The sequence below is a fragment of the Hypanus sabinus genome, chromosome 25 (assembly GCF_030144855.1).
Source record: "Hypanus sabinus isolate sHypSab1 chromosome 25, sHypSab1.hap1, whole genome shotgun sequence".
Classification (NCBI taxonomy): domain Eukaryota; kingdom Metazoa; phylum Chordata; class Chondrichthyes; order Myliobatiformes; family Dasyatidae; genus Hypanus; species Hypanus sabinus.
In genome coordinates this window covers 1,147,683-1,168,790 of record NC_082730.1, presented here as the reverse complement: position 1 = coordinate 1,168,790, position 21,108 = coordinate 1,147,683, and the positions used below count along the sequence as shown (strand labels likewise).

The window sequence follows — 21,108 nt, the reverse complement described above, 5'->3', positions numbered from 1 at the left end:
GGAGAGGATTTTACTGGGTAAGTTCACATCTGATGTGAGAGATGTTTAAAGGGCAGTTGGTCAGAATTTCAGACCTGCGTGTTCCTGTGAGGAAGAAAGACAAAGACAACAAGTTCAAAAACCTCGGTTGTTGAGAGAAAAGGAAGCTGAAATCAGACAGGGCCCTTGAGAAGCAGGTGAGAAATTAATCAGGGAATTGGGAGGGATAAAAAGAGACATAACATGTTCTTAGCAACTAAAATCACAGAGAATCTCAAGATATTTAACTGTATATGTATATTAAAAATAAGTAGGCAGCTAGGGAGAGGGTAGGACCACTCAAGAACAATGGAGGGAATTAATGTCTGGGGCCAGAGGATGTGGCTGAGGTCCTAATTAAGGACTATCCATCAGTATTCACCCAGGAGAAGGTCTTAGAGATTAGTGAGACCAGGGAGGGGTATGGTGATTTCCAGGACATGTTGATATCAAAAGGAAAATGTGTTAACACCTGTTGGAGTTTATTAAGGTAAATGCCTGATGGGATCTATTCCACGTCACTGAGAAAGGCAAGAGGGATGACTGCTGGGGCTTTGACAGAAATCCTTGTAGCAATAGATGAGGCCCCAGAGGACTGGAGAATAGCCAGTTTTGTTTCTGTGCTTAAGAAAAGCAGTAACAACAAACCAGGACAATATAGGCCTGTGAGTCTAACATCAGTGGTAAGAAAGCTACTGATGATTCTTTAGAATAAGATCAACCTACATCACAAGTATATTAGGGACAAGGTGTGGAGGTCCTGTCTATCAAATTTGATTGCTTTTTTTGGGGATGTGATCAATGAGGGTAGGTCAGTGGATGTTGTCTAGATGGACTTTAAGGAAGGCGTTGGACAAGTTCCCTCCGCTAGGCTCATCCAGGTGCATGGAGTTTAGACTTGATAGAATGGATTCAAAATTGGTTTGGACATAGAAGAGAGGGGGCAGTAGTGGAGGGCTGCTATACTGCCTGTGACCAATACTGTTCTGTATGGACCTATGCTGGGGCCTCTGTTGTTAGTGATATATATAAACGACTGGATGAAAGTGCAGATGGGCTGATTAATAACCTTCCAGGTGACACACAAGCTGAGGAATTGTGAATGTTGAGGAAGATTATTAAAGGATGCAGATGAGTTGGAAATGTGGGCAGAGAAATGGCAGATGGAGTTTAGTCTGTAAGGTGCTTCTCTTTGGGATGTGAATGTACGAATAATGTATACAGTAAATGGCAGGACCTTTAGGAGGCGAGTCTTGGGCTGAAACTTCACAGCTTCCTGGAAGTGGTGACACACGTGAAGAACTTGATGAAAAAGACACACAGAAAACCTGCCCTCCTCAGAGGGGGCATTTGGTAGAAGAGATGGGACAATTGTACAAGATGTTGGTGGAAGAGTCAGGGAGGAGTGAGGAAGGGATAAGATTGAGGGAGAGAGGAAGGGACGAAGAGCAGGGAAGGGGAGGTGGGGAAACAGAAAGGAGGGGGTGAGGAGGGGGTAGGGGAAGTAAGAATAGAGGAGAGTATGGAGGGGATGAGGAAGAGGGTGGAAGGAAAAGGGGAGGAAGGTCAAGATAGATGGGGAGGGAGAGGAAAGAGGACAAGAAGGAAAGAGAAGGGGACCAGGAGGAGAGGAGGATAGGGAGAAGGGGAAGGGAATGGGGAGGGGAGAGTATCTGTAGTCTGGTGTGTATGTTGTAGATTTACATCTTTGGAGATCCAGGGGATACATGGATAGTTGGAAGCAGGAGAGGGGCCATGGCCTGGCAGAGATCCTGGCTCCTTGGGCACTATCCTGGCCATGCTTCATCTGCCCATCCCTTCGCCTTTTCGCCTTCCCCTCCCCACATCCTCCCTCCCAACTCTCAGCGCCCTTCTCCCTACCTCCATGCCCCTCTCCCCTCCTACCTTTCTTGTCATCGAAGTAGAGGGTCTGCTGAGTGGGGTTTGACCACTGTAGGGAGGAGTTGTCGTTCTCCTGGACCGTACAACGGAGGGTCACTGTGCCACGCTCCTGTACCTTCTCGTCCTTGGTGACTGGGCACAGCAACTCGGCCTCTGGGGAGAAAGCAACAGAGACAAGGTCAGCACTGGGAGTGGGGGGGAAGCAATAGGGTAAAGGGGTGGGTGGAAGTAGGTAGGAGGGAAGAATATTTAGAAAAAGTAAGAGTGGGAGATGAGTGAGACAGGGAAGGGGGACAAACAAAAGACAGTATCTGGGGTAGGAGAGAGAAGAGGAGTTTCAAGGGAGAGTGAAGAAGGGTAGAGGGGACAGAGGCAGGAGAGTGAGTGAGGGTGGAAAGACAAAAGAGAGTGAGGGAGAGACAGACAGGGAGAGAGAGGGGAGGAGGTGGAAGGTGTGAGGGGGAGAGGGAGAGAGAGAAGGGGCCAAGGGAGAGTCAGTGCTGGGTACAGAGCAGAGGAGGGATAGGAAGAGGAGGTAAGGCAGAAAATGAATGTAAGTGGGAGGTACAGAGAGAGTGCACGAGTGAAGGAGGAGAAAGAATAGGTTGGAAAGAGGGTAGGAGGGGAAAGAGAGGGGTGGACACGCAAGGGTGGGGTTAGCAAGGGGAGAGAGCAATGGAAAATAATTGCAGAGAAGGACAAAGGAAAGTAGGGGAATAGAGAGGGGGACAGGGGAGAGAAAAAATGAGAGACAGGGAGGTGCAGCAGCAGGCGAGTGAGTGGACAAGAGTAAGAGAATGGAGTTGAGCATACGTTGATGAGAAGTGGGTGAGAAAGGGAGAGAGATGGAGGGGGAAGGGAGAGGGGATAGACAGAGAAGGGAAGAGGGAGAGGGGATAGAGAAGGAGGGGAGAGAGGCAGAGGAGGAAGAAAGAGGGTATGGGGAGGGAAGAGGGAGAGGCAGAGGGGGAAGAGAGAGGGGATAGAGAGGGAAAGGGAAAAGGGAAAGATGAAGGAGGAAGGGAGAGGGGATAGAGAGGAGAGGGAAGGAGAGAGGCAGAGGGAAGAGGGAGAGAGACAAAGGGAGAAGGGGGATAAAGAGGGGAAGGGCAGAGGGAGAGAAAGAGGGAGGGGGAAGGAAGGTGCTTTAGAGAAGAGGAGGAAAGAGGGAGAGAGAGAGATGGAGGGGAAGGGAGAGGCCATAGGGAGGAGGAGCGAAGAGGAGGGGGAATGGAGAGAGAACGGAGAGGGGAAGGGAATAGAGGTGGGTGAGAAAGGTTGGGATAGAAGTGGGGGAGGTATCTGCCCTCCACCTCTATCCCCTGCTCTTTCTCCCCCACATTTAGGGAGATAGGAGGGGATAGAGGTAGGGAAGAGAGAAGGGGATAGAGGTGGGAGAGAGAGGTTGGAATAGGTGGGAAATAGAAGGTGATAGAGGTTTGGGGATAGAGAGGAGGAGACAGAGATCAGAGATGGGGAATAGAGAAGGGAGGAGAGGTGGGGACAGATAGGGGAGAGAGCAGAGTGGATAGAAGTTGGAGGAGAGAGGAAGGGATAGAGTTGGGCAAAGAGAGGAGGATATAGAGGTTGAGGAGAGAGGAAGCAATAAAGGTGGGTGTAGAGAGAAGGTGATGGGGAGAAAGAGGAGGGGATAGAAGTGTAGGGGAGATAGGTGGGCAGAGAAGAGGGGATAGAGATGGTGGAGAGAGGTTGGGATGGGGGGAGATGAGGAATAGAGAGGAGGGGAGAGTTGGGGAAGAGAGGTGGGGACAGATAGGGGGAGAGAGACAGAAGGGGATAAAAGTGGAGGGGAGATAGGTGAGCCAGAGAGGAGGGGATAGAAATGGAGGAGATAGAAAGAGAGAGAGGAGGGGAGAGAGGTGGAGAACAGAGGAGAGAGGGAAGATGGAGATGGGGGAGAAAGAGGTTGGTATAGAGGTGGGGGAAGAGAGGAGGGGTTAGATGTGTAGGGGAGAGAGGATGAGAGAGGTGGGGGAGAGGATAGAGATGGGTAATAGAGGTGGAGGAGAGGAGGGGATAGAGAGGAGGGGTGGGGAGAGGTGGGAGAGAGGTGGGGAGAGAGGTGGGGAGAGAGGGGGAGAGAGGTGGGGAGAGAGAGGAAGCGAGAGAAGGAATGGGATAGAGGGAGAAATAGATGGAGGAGGGAGACGGAATGAGAGGGCATAGAGGGAGGAGGGGGCATGTGGGAAGACTGGGTAGAGAGAGGTAGGGTGTCAAGGGGAAATGGAGAGGTTGGGGAAGGGTTTAGAGACAGGAGAGTGGAAAGGGGAAAGCAGGCCAGGGAAGAGTATAGAAATTGGGGAGAGGTACAATGAGATTAGGGTGAGCAAAGTGGAAAGAGGTGAGGGGTGTGAGAGATTGACAGAGAGAGCAGGAAGTAGAGAAGATAAGTTATGAGGGGGGATGCGCAGGAGGAGTGGGTGTAGAGGTAGAGGAGGGGATAAAGCAGGGAGGACAGTGTGGGTAAGATGGTGAGATGAGAAGATAAAGGGGGAAAGAGGATGGGTTACAGTGGAAGGGGGTAGGTGGGAATACAGGGAGGAGGAGGAGGCAGGCATGATGGGGAAAGAGAGTGGAAGGGGAGAGAGTGGTGTGGGACAGAAAAGGAGGGAAGATGTGCATGGGAATGGTGTGAAATAGCTGGAGGAGAGAGGAGAGAGATGGGGAAAGGGTGATGGGGATGGAGATGAGGAGGGTGTTGAGAACAGAGATGGGAAGAGGGGTGGGAAGATAGATGGGAAGAGAGATGGGGAAAGATTGGGAGAGGATGGGCAGAGATGCAGAGAGAGGAGAGAGATGGGGAGGGATGGGAAAGAGGCAGGGGTAAAGGGGATGATGAGGGGTAGATACAACAGAAGTGAGAGGAAAGGGAGAGAGGGGAGTTGTGGGGGAGAAGGTGGAGGGGAAGTACAGAGGGGAGAGTCGTGGGATGAAACGGTTGGTGAGAGAGGGAAGAATGATGCTCTGGAGAGTGGTTGGGGACTGAGAGGGGAAGAGAGAGGGTTGTGAAAGTTGGAGAGATGGGAGGCTTGATGGAGATAGTGAGATGAGGGAATAGCAAATCAAGATCTGTCCATGATGGATAACTTTTTTAACAATTTGAATATTCCCAAACTGACAGATGAAGATCGTAGCTTGTTTGATGCTCCTATCTCTCTGGCCGAAATAGGAGAGGCCATCTCATTAATGAACTCAGGGAAAGCTCCTGGTCCTGATGTTTATATTATAGAATTTTTAAAAACTTTTTCTTCTTTGCTTTCCCCTTGGCTATGTGAAATTTTTAATGATGCATTTGTTAAGACGAGATTACCTCAATCTTTTTATGAAGCTACTATCTCTCTAATTCTTAAAAAAGATAAGGATCCCACTTTATGTGCATCTTATCGCCCTATATCACTATTAAATGTAGATTCTAAGATTCTTACAAAAATTTTAGCTATTAGGTTAGAAAAGGTATTATCACAGATTATTTCAGAAGACCAAACTGGTTTTATTAGGAATCAGTATTCCTTTTTTAATATTAGAAAATTGATTAATATAATTTATACTTCATCACCCACAATTCCAGAATGTGTTATTTCACTAGATGCTGAAAAAGCCTTTGATAGAGTTGAATGGGCATAGTTATTTAACACTTTGAGATATTTTAATTTTAGTCCTAATTTTATATCATGGATCAAATTAATATATCATAAACCTGTTGCTTCTGTTCTTACAAATAATTACAGATCTTCTTTTTCTCAATTATCTCGTGGTACGAGACAAGGTTGTCCCTTAAGTCCTTTATTGTTTAATATTGCATTAGAACCTTTAGCCATTGCTATTCGTGAATCTCCTAATATTTTTGGTATTACCCGTAATGAGAAATTATACAAGTTATCACTTTATGCTGATGACTTGTTGTTATATATTTCTGATCCTGACAGGTCTATTCCCGCTATTTTATCCTTGTTGGCTCAATTTGGTAGTTTTTCTGGTTACAAACTAAACTTGGATAAGAGTGATTTATTCCCTTTAAACGCGCAAACTTTATTGAATGAAAGGACACCATTTAAAGTTGTTGATGATAACTTTATCTATTTAGGTATAAAAATTACTAAGAAATATAAAGATTTATTTACATTGAATTTTCTACCTATGCTTTATCAAATTCAACAACTTACTACAAGATGGTCTCCCTTATCCCTATCATTAGTTGGTCGGATTAATGCTATTAAAATGATGATTTTACCAAAATTTTTATATTTATTTCAAGCTTTACCAATTTTTATTCCTAAATCTTTTTTTGATAACATTGATTCAAAAATTTCTTCATTGGTGTGGCAAAATAAAAATCCTAGGTTAAGTGAAAGGCAATTACAAAAATCTAAAAAAGATGGTGGTTTAGCTCGACCTAACTTTAGATTTTACTATTGGGCGAATAATATTCGTAACTTAATTTATTGGAAATCAGATTTGGATTCACCATTGTGCCCACAGTAGGTAAATTTAGAATGCAATGAGGCACAGGGATATTCTCTATTCTCCGTTCTGGGTTCTTCTCTTTCTGCCGATTTAGTTAAATTCAATAAACAGATATCCAACCCTGTTGTCAAACATACATTACGAATTTGGTTTCAATTTCGTAAATTTTTTACTCTGAAAAACTTTGTTCTTGATAGCCCTATTTTACTTAATTTTTTTTTTCAAACCTTTGACAGATCAAGCCTTTAGCATATGGAAAAGGAAAGGTATAAAATGTTTTCGTGATCTTTTCTTTGAAGGTAGTTTGATGTCTTTCGACCAACTTTCCAACAAATTTGAGTTACCTAAATCTAACTTTTTTAGATATTTACAAATTAGAAATTTTTTATATAAAATTCTACCATCCTTCCCCAATTCAACTTCAATGGACTTTTTAGGTATGATTTTTACCTTAAATCCCTATCAGAAGGGATTAGTGGCTTTTATTTATAATATGATTATGAAGATACAACCAGAAATATCAGGTAGAATTAAACAAGAATGGGAAAAAGAACTTCAATATAATATATCAATAGAAAAATGGGAAAAAATTTTAAAAATGGTTAATTCTTCTTCTATATGTGCTAAACATGCTTTAATACAATTTAAAATTGTACATAGAGCTCATATGTCTAAAGATAAGCTTGCTCGATTCTATTCTCATATTAACCCTCAATGTGACAGATGTCATTCAGATGTGGCTTCATTGACCCACATGTTTTGGTCATGTCCCACCTTATATAACTATTGGAAGGACATATTTGCTACCATTTCCTCAATTTGGAATATCGATTTACAACCTCATTTTATTACTGCAATTTTTGGTATACCAAATGAGGATGATAATCAATTTTCCCCTTCAATTAGACGAATGATTGCTTTTGTAACATTAATGGCCAGAAGGTCTATATTACAAAATTGGAAAGAAGTAAATCCTTCTACCACTTTCCAGTGGTTCTCTCAAACTATTTCTTTTCTGAGCTTGGAAAAAATTAGAAGCACTATTTTTGACTCATCAATTAAATTTGAAGAAACATGGGGACCGTTTATTCGACATTTTCATATGAATTAATTTGGCCTTTTCCAGACCTTCTCTCTGCTTGTTCAGGTATGGAGTTCCGGAGTTTTTGGCACTATCATATACAAATAATCTGTTAGTATTGCCCATGTTAATTTAGTTTAGTATTTTTTTATATTTTTTGCCTGTATTTTTGTAATTTTTTTCTTTTTCTTTTGATGATTATTCTTATTTTTTTCATATAACTATTATAGACTTGATTGATAATGTACTATGTTTTTCTGTTGATATTTTAATAGGATATTGTTATCCTACTATTAATTCAATTTCAAGTCTTATGCATTTATAACCTATATTATATATAGGTTATAACCTATATTATTATATTATGTTTTTTTATATATGAAATTCAATAAAAAGATTGAAAAAGAAAAGGAATAGCAAATCAAGAATAGAGAGGTGGAGATCACTGAGGGGGAGGGAAGAATAGAGAGAGGGATAGCTGGGGGGCGGGAGAGAGAGAAGGGGCGAGGAACGGAGAGGACATTAAGAGATGGAGCGGGGATCTTAAGGATCTGAGGAGATCGAGTAGCCGTGGGAGTTTGTGTGAGGAGTCGGGCCCCTACGGTACACTGCCCCTCCCTGCGGCTTTTCCCGTCTCTGCGGCCGGCCGGTCTCACGCAGCGGATGGCCCGTCGCCAACTCCTGCTGCTGCAGCCCAGTACCAGGGTCCCTCCGCAGCCTCCGGGATCCTGCGCCGCCTCCTCCCGCAGTGTCGCAGAACGGGTGCTTGACAAGGGCTGCGGATCGGAGGGAGGGGGCGAAAGGATGAAGCAGGGAGATGACGGGATGAAACAGATGGGACGTCTGTCACTGACAGGAAGATAAACAGGCAGCCTCTAGATCATGATCCGGGTTCTCCTTGTCTCCCCCCCCCCCCAGACAGAGCAGACCCCACCCAAATGATCGCAGCCCCGATGACAATGCAGACCCGCTGCACAGTCCCTCTGCCGTAAGATAAACACATTCCTCCTTGAAACAGAATTCCCGTGTTAACATGGTGTCCCCAGCCACAACAGCGCCTTCCACACCATCACCTTTCACCTCAAAACAAAGGGACCACTCGTCTCCCCTGTAACCACTGTCCTCACCCTCCAGCACAGTCCCACAGCCCACCAAACAGACCGCCTTCAGCGACACATCCCCGCGGAGACCTCGAGACACAACATCCACACGCACAAGGAATCTACCCCTCCCAAAAGGACACAGTCTCTCTCACAGAGACAGGAGACTGCGGATGCAGGAATCTGGAGCAGCAATCTGTTGGAGGCATTCAGCAGGTTAAGCAACATCCTTCCACTGAACCCGCCGAGAGCCGCCAGCGCACAGCGTCTCATTCCCACCGTTTATCTCCTGCACACACACACACACACATTCTCATTCTCTCTCTCTGACCTGTCCCTTATCACATACATTCCCTCTTCAACGCAATCTCCGGAACACTAACACACACACAATCTCTAACACATAGATACAACCTGTAACACACACACACACAACCCATCTCTAACACACATATACAACCTGTAACACACACACACACACACACACACACACACACACACACACACACAACCCATCTCTAACACACACATACAACCTGTAACGTACAAACGACAAACAAACAAACAACCCATCACTAACACATACACACGGACACTGTATCCTGGTCGCTTCCCCAGACCCTGCACTCTCACGCCCCACATCCAGCTCTATGTGAAGACAAAACGCCGAGTACTGGGTGTCCAGAGATGCGAGCAAGGGCGACAGTGAGCGCTGACTGAACATCGCCGCCATTCGATGCATCACTTGGCAAAAACAAGGGCTTTGCGCTCGGGAGCCGCCACTCGCTCCCAAACCCGGGAAACAGCGGGGGAACAATACGGCCGCCCTGTCCCAAATAACTCGGTACCAGGTGGGGGGCCACCGCGGTCTGTGGATGCCTGAGTGAGTTTGCCTGTGTCTAGGTGTGTTTGTATGTATGATGTGCGTCTGTCTCTGTCGAAGTGTGTGTCTCATTCCTGTTCCTTTATCTGAATTTTGTTTCTCTGTGTGGGTGTGTGTGTGTGAACGAGGGAGAGAGAGACTGTCGGTCTCTGTGTTTGCGTGTTTTGGGATTGTTGTTGCTGTCCCGGTATCCCGGTTCTCCCACCGATCAGACGGATGCAGGCGAGTTCTGCCCTCCCTACCTTCCAACCCGCAGTCGACGGGTAAGTTGCAGCGGACGAGAGGCGTCAGCCAGCATGTCAAAACGACAACCCGCAGCAACATTGCGGCAACGCGGAGCCGGTCACTGTCCTAGGAGCCGAAGCGCCGAGCCTCGGTATCTGGATGATGGAGTGGAGGGACGGAAGAGAGGGGAGTGGGGAGGGGGCGGAGGGAGGGGCACGGCTGCCAATAAGGCGAGTGGATCCGCAGGAAGGGCGCAGCCGGGAGAGACCGCGCCCACGCCGAGCTCAGGCAGACAGCAGAGCCAATGCAGCAGCCGTCCGTAAACAGGTCGGCCGCAGATCTGTGGGGAGACAGACGGAGATGTGCCGCATCAGCACCTCCCGAGGCTGCGGGAGAAGGGTGCGAAGGACAATGGGGGACAGATGGGGAGGTGTAAGAACAGAGTCCGATGGGGAGAGTGGGAAGAGAGAAGGGGTGGACGGAAAGAGAGGGATAAGACAGAGGGGAGAGGGGAAAGATGCAAAAATGCCGGAGGGAAGAGAGGGGGAAAGGGGTTAGAAGGGAGAACAAGAACTGGGGGAAGAGAGGAGGGGAATTAAGTGAAAGGACGGGAGAAAAGGGGTAAAGAGAAGAGAGGGAGAGAAAAAAGATGTGGTAGGCTGTGGAAGGGGAGGAGATGGGAGGAAAGGAGGTAAGGGCATGGGGGTTGAAAGGGGGAGGAGATGGGAGAACAGTGAGACGAAAGAGGGGAGGGGTAGGCAAAGTGAAGGGGATGGAAATAGGAAAAGTGGAAGTGGGGGAGTGAGAGGGGGAGAGAGCGGTGGAAGGTAGAATGCAGTGAGAAAAGGACTGGAGAGGGATAGACGGGAAAGAGAGGGGTGGAGGGGGAATGGAGTGGAGAGGGGTAGACGGGAGAGAGAGGGCAACGAGGAGGAGGAAGTGTGCATATGGGAGAGAAGGACAGAAGAGATAATCAAAGGAGAGAAGGGGAGGGGGAGAGGACGAGGAACAGGAGAGGATGAGGAGGGGAGAGAATGGGAGGGTGGAGAGGGGAGATAGAGGATGGGGAGAGGTGGAGAGGATAGGGAGGAGAGGGGGTAGAAAGATGCTGAGAGGAGAGGAGGTGAGGGGTAGAAAAATATGCAGGGGAGAGGATGGGGAGGGGAGGAAGTGGAGAGGGGCTAGTATGGTGAGGAGGTGAGGATGGGGAGAGGGTGGGGAGGGGAGGATGGGAGAGATGGTAGGATGGGGAGGGGAAAGATGGGGAGATAGGGAAGGGAGAGGAGGTGAGGGGTAGGATAATATGCAGGGGTAGAGGATGGGGAGGGGAGAGGTGGACGAGAGGATGGGGGAGGGTGGAGAGGGGAGGATGGGGAGGGGGTGAGGGTGGGGGAGGGTGGAGAGTGGGTAGGATGGGGGAGAGAGGATGGGAGAGGGCGTGAGGAGGGGAGTGGAGGGGATGGCAATGAGGGGGAAGGAAAATGAGAGGAGGAATGAGGAGGGAAAGAGAGGAAGCAGAGGGAGGAATGGGAGATGGAGAGCACAAGGATGGAAGAGATGGAAACAGGGGTAGGAACAAGATGATGAGAGGGAGGAAGGGAAAACAGAAAAGAAAGGAGAAAGAAGAAATAAGGGGAGAGAAGAATAGAGAGTAGGTGGCGCAAGAAAGGGAAGGAAAGAGCGAGGGGATGGGAGAAAAGAAAGGTGAGAAGTGACAAAGGCAAGCTGGTAGAGATGATGGTAGAAGCAGGGGGGAGGAGGAGAAGGTGAGAAATCAGTGAATGAAGATAAAGGTAAAAGAAAGAAAGGGAGAAAAAAGGCAAGAGTGGAGACAGGAGGAAGAGGTAAAGGGGGAGTGACAGGTAGACAGTAGGGAGGGAGGGTAAAGGCCAGGATGAGTCAAAGGGCAAGAGTAGGAGAAAGATGAATGTTTCCTCTGACCACATCCTTCCAACTCTTATTTCTCTCCCTTCCTCTCTTCCCCTCTCTCTTCCCCGCGCTGTCTTTCCTTTTCTTAACTCCGACACACTCTTCCTTCATTCTCTCCGCTCTATCCCTACCCTCTCCTGAAACCTCTTTTCCCTTCAACTCTTTGTCTGTCTTGTCTCCTGCTATCACATACAGTACCTCTCTCCATCTTGGGCACATTCTTTTGGATGCCTTACTTGCTCTCCCAATTCCCACTTGAACTCCCATTGACACCTCAACCAGTCCACTTTCCCCAGCACCCACCTCCCATATGCCATTCTGTCCTTCCCGATGCTTTTTTCCCCACTCTATTCTCTGCCCTCCCAGTCCTTTGCTGCAGTATCTCCAATGATACAACATTCTGTCCCATCTGTTCCATCCCTCTGTCATCCTTCTGAATAACTCCAACTTTCTCACTCTCTATTAGTCAATTCCCACTTTCCCATATTCCCTCCACCATTGTTCATAAAACACTCCCTACCTACAAAACTTTCCACTCTCCTTATTCCATCAGTTCTGCTCCTACGACTCCTTATCTGTGCCTTCGTCGCACTTCCAACTACCAAAACACTCACTTCCTGCAGACACATTCCCTGCCTAATGACCTCCTCCAACAACTGTTTCCCTCACCCCCGACACATTCCCCTCAACAATTCACTGTGGTCTATTGCAAAGTAGTATGCAGTGATGTACAATTCTGTGGTGAGGCGTATTGGTCAGTGGTATGGGGTGTTGGTCTGTGGTGAGGGGTATTGGTCTTTGGTGTGGGGTGTTGGACTGTGATGTGGGGTACTGGACTGTGGTGAGGGGCACTGGTCTGTGGTGAGGGGTACCAGCCTGTGGTGAGGGGTACTGGACTGTGATGTGGGGTATTGGTCTGTGGAGAGGGGTATTGGTCTGCTGTGTGGGTATTGGACTGTGGAGTGGGGTATTGGACTGTGATGTGGGGTACTGGACTGTAGTGAGGGGTACTGGTCTGTGGTAAGGGGTACTGGTCTGTGGTGTGGGGTATTGGACTGTGGTGAGGGGTATTGGTCAGAGGTGAAGGGTACTGGACTGTGGAGTGAGGTACTGGATTGAGGTGAGGGGTGCTGGACTGTGGTGAGGGGTATTGGAACTTAGTGAGGGGTATTGGACTGTGTTGTGGGGTATTGGACTGTGTTGAGGTGTATTGGAACAGTGAGGGGTATTGGACTGTGGTGAGGGGTACTGGTCTGTGGTGAGGGGTACTGCTCTGAGGCGAAGGGTGTTGGACTGTGGTGAGGGCTATTGGTCTGTGATGTGGGCTATTGGTCTGTGGTGTGGGGTACTGGACTGTGGTGTGGGGTACTGGACTGTGGTGTGGGGTACTGGACTGTGGTGTGGGGTACTGGACTGTGGTAAGGGGTACTGGACTGTAGTGTGCGGTATTGGACTGTGGTGTGCGGTATTGGACTGTGATGTGGGGTATTCGACTGTGGTGTGGGGTACTGCACTGTGGTGATGGGTACTGGACTACAGTCTGGGGTACTGGTCTGTGGTGTAGGGTATTGGTCTGTGGTGTGGGGTATTCGACTGTGGTGTAGGGTATTCGACTGTGGTGAGGGGTACTGGTCTGTGGTGGGTGGTATTGCTCTGTGGTGAGTGGGACTTGTCTGTGGTGTGTGGGACAGGTCTGTGGTGTGGGACTGGTCTGTGCTGTGGGGTACTGGACTGTGGTGTGGGTACTGGACTGTGGAGTGGAGTACTGGACTGTGGTGCTAGGTATTGGTCTGTGGAGAGGGGTATTTGAAATTGGTGAGGTGGACTGTGGTGTTGGGTACTGGACTGTGGTGTTGGGTACTGGTCTGTGATGTGGGGTACTGGTCTGTGGTGAGCGGTACTGGTCTGTGGGGAGGGGTACTGGACTACAGTCTGGGGTATTGTTCTCTGGTGTGGGGTATTGGACTGTGGAGAAGGGTACAGGTGAGGTGCATTGGAACTTGGTGAGGGGTATTGGACTGTGATGTGGGGTACAGGTCTGTGTGTGGGATACTGGTCTGAGGTGTGGGGTATTGCACAGTGGTGATGGGTACTGTACTACAGTCTGGGGTCCTGGTCTGCGGTGTTGGGGCCTGGTCTGCGGTGTAGGGTCCTGGTCTGCGGTGTTGCGTACTGGACTGCGGTTTTGGGTCCTAAACTGTGGTGAGGGGTCCTGGTCTGCGGTGTTGGGTCCTGGTCTGCGGTGTTGGGTCCTGGACTGCGGTGTTGGGTCCTGGACTGCAGTGTTGGGTCCTGGACTGTGGTGTTGGGTACTGGACTGTGGTGAGGGGTACTGGACTGTGGTGAGGGGTACTGGACTGCGGTGTTGGGTCTTGGACTGCGGTGTTGGGTCCTGGTCTGCGGTGTGGGGTCCTGGACTGTGGTGAGGGGTGAGAGATATTGGTCTGCAGTGTGGGGTCCTGGACTGTGGTGAGGGGTACTGGACTGTGGTATTGGGTCCTGGACTGTGGTGTTGGGTCCTGGACTGTGGTGTTGGGTTCTGGTCTGCGGTGTTGGGTTCTGGTCTGCGGTGTTGGGTCCTGGTCTGCGGTGTGGGGTCCTGGTCTGCGGTGTGGGGTCCTGGTCTGCGGTGCGTGCCATTGGACTGTGGTGCGGGGTACTGGACTGTGGTGTGCGGTACTGGACTGTGGTGAGGGGTATTTGTCTTTGGTGTGGGGTACTGGACTGTGGTGTTGGGTATTGGACTGTGATGTGGGGTACTGGTCTGGGGTGAGGGTTGTTGTTCTGTGGTGTGGTACTGGTCTGTGGTGTGGGGTACTGGACTGTGGTGTGGAGCATTGGACTGTAATATGGGGTACTGGACTGTGGTGAGGGGTACTGGACTGTGGTATTGGGTCCTGGACTGTGGTGTTGGGTACTGGACTGCGGTATTGGGTCCTGGACTGCGGTGTTGGGTACTGGACTGCGGTGTTGGGACCTGGACTGCGGTGTTGGGTCTTGGTCTGCGGTGTTGGGGCCTGGTCTGCGGTGTAGGGTCCTGGTCTGCGGTGTTGGGTCCTGGACTGCGGTTTTGGGTCCTAGACTGTGGTGAGGGGTCCTGGTCTGCGGTGTTGGGTACTGGACTGTGGTGTGGGGTACTGGACTGTGGTGAGGGGTATTTGTCTTTGGTGTGGGGTACTGGACTGTGCTGTTGGGTATTGGACTGTGATGTGGGGTACTGGTCTGCGGTGAGGGGTGTTGTTCTGTGGTGTTGGGTACTGGACTGCGGTGTTGGGTCCAGGACTGCGGAGTTGGGTCCTGGTCTGCGGAGTTGGGTCCTGGTCTGCGGAGTTGGGTCCTGGTCTGCGGAGTTGGGTCCTGGTCTGCGGTGTTGGGTACTGGACTGTGGTGTGGGGTACTGGACTGTGGTGAGGGGTATTTGTCTTTGGTGTTGGGTACTGGACTGTGCTGTTGGGTATTGGACTGTGATGTGGGGTACTGGTCTGCGGTGAGGGGTGTTGTTCTGTGGTGTTGGGTACTGGACTGCGGTGTTGGGTCCTGGTCTGCGGTGTTGGGTCCTGGTCTGCGGTGTTGGGTCCTGGTCTGCGGTGTTGGGGCCTGGTCTGCGGTGTAGGGTCCTGGTCTGCAGTGTTGGGTCCTGGACTGCGGTTTTGGGTCCTAGACTGTGGTGAGGGGTCCTGGTCTGCGGTGTTGGGTCCTGATCTGCGGTGTTGGGTCCTGGACTGCGGTGTTGGGTCCTGGACTGCGGTGTTGGGTCCTGGACTGTGGTGTTGGGTACTGGACTGTGGTGAGGGGTACTGGACTGTGGTGAGGGGTACTGGACTGCGGTGTTGGGTACTGGACTGCGGTGTTGGGTCTTAGACTGTGGTGTTGGGTCCTGGTCTGTGGTGTGGGGTCCAGGACTGTGGTGAGGGGTGAGAGATATTGGTCTGCAGTGTGGGGTCCTGGACTGTGGTGTTGGGTACTGGACTGTGGTGAGGGGTCCTGGTCTGCGGTGTGGGCTTTTGGTTATGGTGAGGGCTTTTGGTTATGGTGAGGGCTATTGGTCTGTGGCATTGGACTGTGATGAGGGGTATTGGTCTTTGGTGTGGGGTATTGGTCTTTGGTGTTGGGTACTGGACTGTGGTGAGGGGTACTGGACTGTGGTGAGGGGTACTGGACTGCGGTGTGGGGTACTAGACTGTGGTGTTGGGTACTGGATTGTGGTGTTGGGTCCTGGTCTGCGGTGTTGGGTCCTGGTCTGCGGTGTTGGGACCTGGTCTGCGGTGTGGGGTCCTGGACTGTGGTATTGGGTACTGGACTGTGGTGAGGGGTGAGAGATATTGGTCTGTGGTGTGGGGTAGTGGACTGTGGTGTTGGGTACTGGACTGTGGTGTTGGGTACTGGACTGTGGTGTTGGGTCCTGGACTGCAGTGTGGGCTATTGGTCTGTAGCATTGGACTGTGATGAGGGGTATTGGTCTTTGGTGTGGGGTATTGGTCTGTGGTGTGGGGTATTGGTCTGTGGTGAGCGGTACTGGACTGTAGTGTGGGGTACTGGACTGCGGTGTTGGGTACTGGACTGCGGTGTTGGGTTCTGGTCAGTGGTGTGGGGTATTGGTTGTGGTGTGGGCTATTGGTCTGTGGCATTGGACTGTGATGAGGGTTATTGGTCTTTGGTGGGGGGTATTGGTCTTTGGTGTTGGGTACTGGACTGTGGTGAGGGGTATTGGACTGTGGTGTGGGGTACTGGACTGTGGTGTGGGGCATTACACTCTGGTGATGGGTACTGGACTACAGTCTGGGGTATTGTTCTGTGGTGTGGGGTATTGGACTGTGGAGAAGGGTACAGGACTGGTGAGGGGTATTGGAAATTGGTGAGAGATATTGGACTGGGATGTGGGGTACTTGTCTGTGGCGAGTGGTACATGTCTGTGGCGTGGGCTATTGGTCTGTGATGAGGGCTATTGGTCTGTGCTGTGGGGCATTGGACTGTAGTGTGGGTCATTGGACAGTGATGTGGGTCATTGGACTGTGGTGTTGGACATTGGTTTGTGGCATGGGCTATTGGTCTGTGGTGTGAGCTATTGGTCTGTGGTGTGGGGCATTGGACTGTGGCATGTGCTATTGGTCTGTGGTGTGAGCTAATGGTCTGTGGTGTGGGGCATTGGACTGTGGTGTGGGGCATTGGACTGTGGTGTGGGTCATTGGACTGTGGCGTGGGGCACTGGAACTTGGTGAGGGGTATTGGTCTGTGGTGTGGGTCATTGGACAGTGGTGTGGGTCATTGGACAGTGGTGTGGGTCATTGGACTGTGGTGTGGGTCATTGGACTGTGGTGTTGGGCATTGGACAGTGGTGTGGGCTATTGGACAGTGGAGTTGGGCATTGGAACTTGGTAAGGGGTATTGGTCTGTGGTGGGTGCTATTGGTCTGTGGTGTGGGGTATTGGTCTGTGGTGTGGGGTATTAGTCTGTGGTGTGGGGAATTGGTCTGTGGTGTGGGGTATTGGACTGTGGTGAGGGTACTGGTCTGTGGTGAGGGGTATTGGTCTGTGGTGGGTGGGACATCTGTGGTGTGTGGGACTGGTCTGTGGTGTGGGGTACTGGACCGTGGTGTGGGGTACTGGACCGTGGTGTGGGGTACTGGTCTGCGGAGTGGGGTACTGGACTGTGGTGAGGGGTATTGGTCTTTGGTGTGGGGTAATGGACTGTGGTGTTGGGTACTGGACTGTGGTGTTGGGTACTGGATTGTGGTGAGGGGCACTTGACTGTGGTGAGGGGTGAGAGAGATTGGTCTGCGGTGTGGGGTCCTGGACTGCGGTGTGGGGTCCTGGACTGCGGTGTGGGGTCCTGGACTGTGGTGTTGGGTACTGGACTGTGGTGTTGGGTACTGGACTGCGGTGAGGGGTACTGGACTGTGGTGTGGGCTATTGGACTGTGGTGTTGGGCATTGGAACTTGGTGAGGGGTATTGGTCTGTGGTGAAGGGTATTGGTCTGAGGTGGTTGATATTGGTCTGTGGTGTGTGATATTGCTCTGTGGTGAGGGGTACTGGACTGTGGTGTGGGGTATTGTTCTGTGGTGTGGGGTATTGGACTGTGATGTGGGGTATTGCACCCTGGTGATGGGTACTGGACTACAGTCTAGCGTATTGTTCTGTGATGTGGGGTATTGCACCCTGGTGATGGGTACTGGACTACAGTCTGGGGTATTGTTCTGTGGTGTGGGGTATTGGACTGTGGAGAAGGGTACAGGACTGGTGAGGGGTATTGGAAATTGGTGAGAGATATTGGTCTGGGATGTGGGGTACTTGTCTGTGGCGAGTGGTACATGTCTGTGGCGTGGGCTATTGGTCTGTGATGAGGGCTATTGGTCTGTGCTGTGGGGCATTGGACTGTGGTGTGGGTCATTGGACTGTGGTGTGGGTCATTGGACAGTGGTGTGGGTCATTGGTCTGTGGTGTGGGGTATTGGTCTGTGGTGTGGGGTATTGGACTGTGGTGAGGGGTACTGGTCTGTGGTGGGTGGTATTGCTCTGTGGTGAGTGGGACATCTGTGGTGTGTGGGACTGGTCTGTGGTGTGGGGTACTGGACTGTGGTGTGGGGTACTGGTCTGTGGTGTGGGGTACTGGATTGTGGTGAGGGGTATTGGTCTTTGGTGTGGGGTACTGGACTGTGGTGTTGGGTACTGGACTGCGGTGTTGGGTACTGGACTGTGTGAGGGCTATTGGACTGTGGTCTTGGGCATTGGAACTTGGTGAAGGGTATTGGTCTGGTGGTTGATATTGGTCTGTGGTGTGTGATATTGCTCTGTGGTGAGGGGTACTGGACTGTGGTGTGGGGTACTGGACTGTGGTGTGGGGTATTGGACTGTGATGTGGGGTATTGCACCCTGGTGATGGGTACTGGACTACAGTCTAGCGTATTGTTCTGTGGTGTGGGGTATTGGACTGTGGAGAAGGGTACAAGACTGGTGAGGGGTATTGGAAATTGGTGAGAGATATTGGACTGGGATGTGGGGTACTTGTCTGTGGCGAGTGGTACATGTCTGTGGCGTGGGCTATTGGTCTGTGATGAGGGCTATTGGTCTGTGCTGTAGGGCATTGACTGTGGTGTGGGTCATTGGACTGTGGTGTGGGACATTGGACAGTGGTGTCGGTCATTGGTCTGTGGTGTGGTGTATTGGTCTGTGGTGTGGGGTATTGGTCTGTGGTGTGGGATATTGGACTGTGGTGAGGGGTACTGGTCTGTGGTGAGGGGTATTGGTCTGTGGTGGGTGGTATTGCTCTGTGGTGAGTGGGACATCTGTGGTGCGTGGGACTGGTCTGTGGTGTGGGGTACTGGACTGTGGTGTGGGGTATTGGTCTTTGGTGTGGGGTACTGGACTGTGGTGTTGGGTACTGGACTGTGGTGTTGGGTACTGGACTGTGGTGTTGGGTACTGGACTGCGGTGTTGGGTACTGGACTGTGGTGAGGGGTACTGGACTGTGGTGTGGGCTATTGGACTGTGGTGTTGGGCATTGGAACTTGGTGAGGGGTATTGGTCTGTGGTGAAGGATATTGGTCTGTGGTGGTTGATATTGGTCTGTGGTGTGTGATATTGCTCTGTGGTGAGGGGTACTGGACTGTGGTGTGGGGTACTGGACTGTGGTTTGGGGTATTGGACTGTGATGTGGGGTATTGCACCCTGGTGATAGGTACTGGACTACAGTCTAGCGTATTGTTCTGTGGTGTGGGTTATTGGACTGTGGAGAAGGGTACAGGACTGGTGAGGGGTATTGGAAATTGGTGAGAGATATTGGACTGTGGAGAAGGGTACAGGACTGGTGAGGGGTATTGGAAATTGGTGAGAGATATTGGACTGGGATGTGTGGTACTTGTCTGTGGCGAGTGGTACATGTCTGTGGTGTGGGCTATTGGTCTGTGATGAGGGCTATTGGTCTGTGCTGTGGGGCATTGGACTGTGGTGTGGGGCATTGGACTGTGGTGTGGGTCATTGGACTGTGGTGTGGGACATTGGACTGTGGTGTGGGACATTGGACTGTGGTGTGGGACATTGGACAGTGGTGTGGGGTATTGGTCTGTGGTGTGGGGTATTGGACTGTGGTGAGGGGTACTGGTCTGTGGTGAGGGGTATTGGTCTGTGGTGGGTGGTATTGCTCTGTGGTGAGTGGGACATCTGTGGTGCGTGGGACTGGTCTGTGGTGTGGGGTACTGGACCGTGGTGTGGGGTACTGGTCTGTGGTGTGGGGTACTGGATTGTGGTGAGGGGTATTGGTCTTTGGTGTGGGGTACTGGACTGTGGTGTTGGGTACTGGACTGTGGTGTTGGGTACTGGACTGCGGTGTTGGGTACTGGACTGTGGTGAGGGGTACTGGACTGTGGTGTGGGCCATTGGACTGTGGTCTTGGGCATTGGAACTTGGTGAGGGGTATTGGTCTGTGTTGAAGGGTATTGGTCTGTGGTGGTTCATATTGGTCTGTGGTGTGTGATATTGCTCTGTGGTGAGGGGTACTGGACTGTGGTGTGGGGTACTGGACTGTGGTGTGGGGTATTGGACTGTGATGTGGGGTATTGCACCCTGGTGATGGGTACTGGACTACAGTCTAGCGTATTGTTCTGTGGTGTGGGGTATTGGACTGTGGAGAAGGGTACAGGACTGGTGAGGGGTATTGGAAATTGGTGAGAGATATTGGACTGGGATGTGGGGTACTTGTCTGTGGCGAGTGGTACATGTCTGTGGCATGGGCTATTGGTCTGTGATGCGGGCTATTGGTCTGTGCTGTGGGTCATTGGTCAGTGGTGTGGGTCATTGGACAGTGGTATGGGCTATTGGTCTGTGGTGTGGGGCATTGGACTGTGGTGTGGGGCATTGGACTGTGGTGTGGGGCATTGGACTGTTGTGTGGGTCATGGGACTGTTGTGTGGGTCATCGCACAGTGGTGTTGGCTATTGGACAGTGGTGTTGGGTATTGGTCTGTGGTGGGTGTTATTGTTCTGTGGTGGGTGCTATTGGTCTGTCATGAGGGGTATTGGTCTGTGGTGTTGGGTACTGGACTGTGGTGTTGGGTACTGGACTGAGGTGAGAGGTACTGGACTGTGGTGAGGGGTACTGGACTGTGGTGAGGGGTACTGGACTGTGGTGAGGGGTACTGGTCTGTGGTGTGGGGTATTGGACTGTGGTGTTGGGTATTCGACTGTGGTGAGGGTTATTGTTCTGTGGTGAGGGGTATTGTTCTGTGGTGAGGGGTATTGGTCTGTGGTGAGGGGTATTGTTCTGTGGTGAGAGGTACTGGACTGAGGTGTTGGGTACTGGACCTTGGTGAGGGGTACTGGTCTGTGGTGAGGGGTATTGGTCTTTAGTGTGGGGTATTGGTCTGTGCTGTGGGGTACTGGACTGTGGTATTGGGTACTGGACTGTGGTGTTGGGTACTGGACTGTGGTGTTGGGTACTGGACTGTGGTGTTGGGTACTGGACTGTGGTGTTGGGTACTGGACTGTGGTGAGG

At 50.8% G+C, this 21,108-nt stretch overlaps 1 protein-coding gene across 1 annotated transcript in view; it reads right to left on the bottom strand.

Annotated features, from left to right (window-relative positions):
* The window catches only part of cadm3 (cell adhesion molecule 3), a 42,285-nt gene extending 32,428 nt beyond the window's left edge, over positions 1 to 9,857 (bottom strand). Inside the window, exons 1-2 of the mRNA XM_059950628.1 lie at positions 9,712 to 9,857; positions 1,924 to 2,073 (exon numbers count right to left, since the gene is read on the bottom strand). Of these exons, the coding sequence (XP_059806611.1) occupies positions 1,924 to 2,073; positions 9,712 to 9,793 (232 nt within the window). The 5' untranslated portion in view covers positions 9,794 to 9,857. The remainder of the gene's footprint in view (positions 1 to 1,923; positions 2,074 to 9,711) is intronic.
* Positions 9,858 to 21,108: the final 11,251 nt, after the last annotated feature.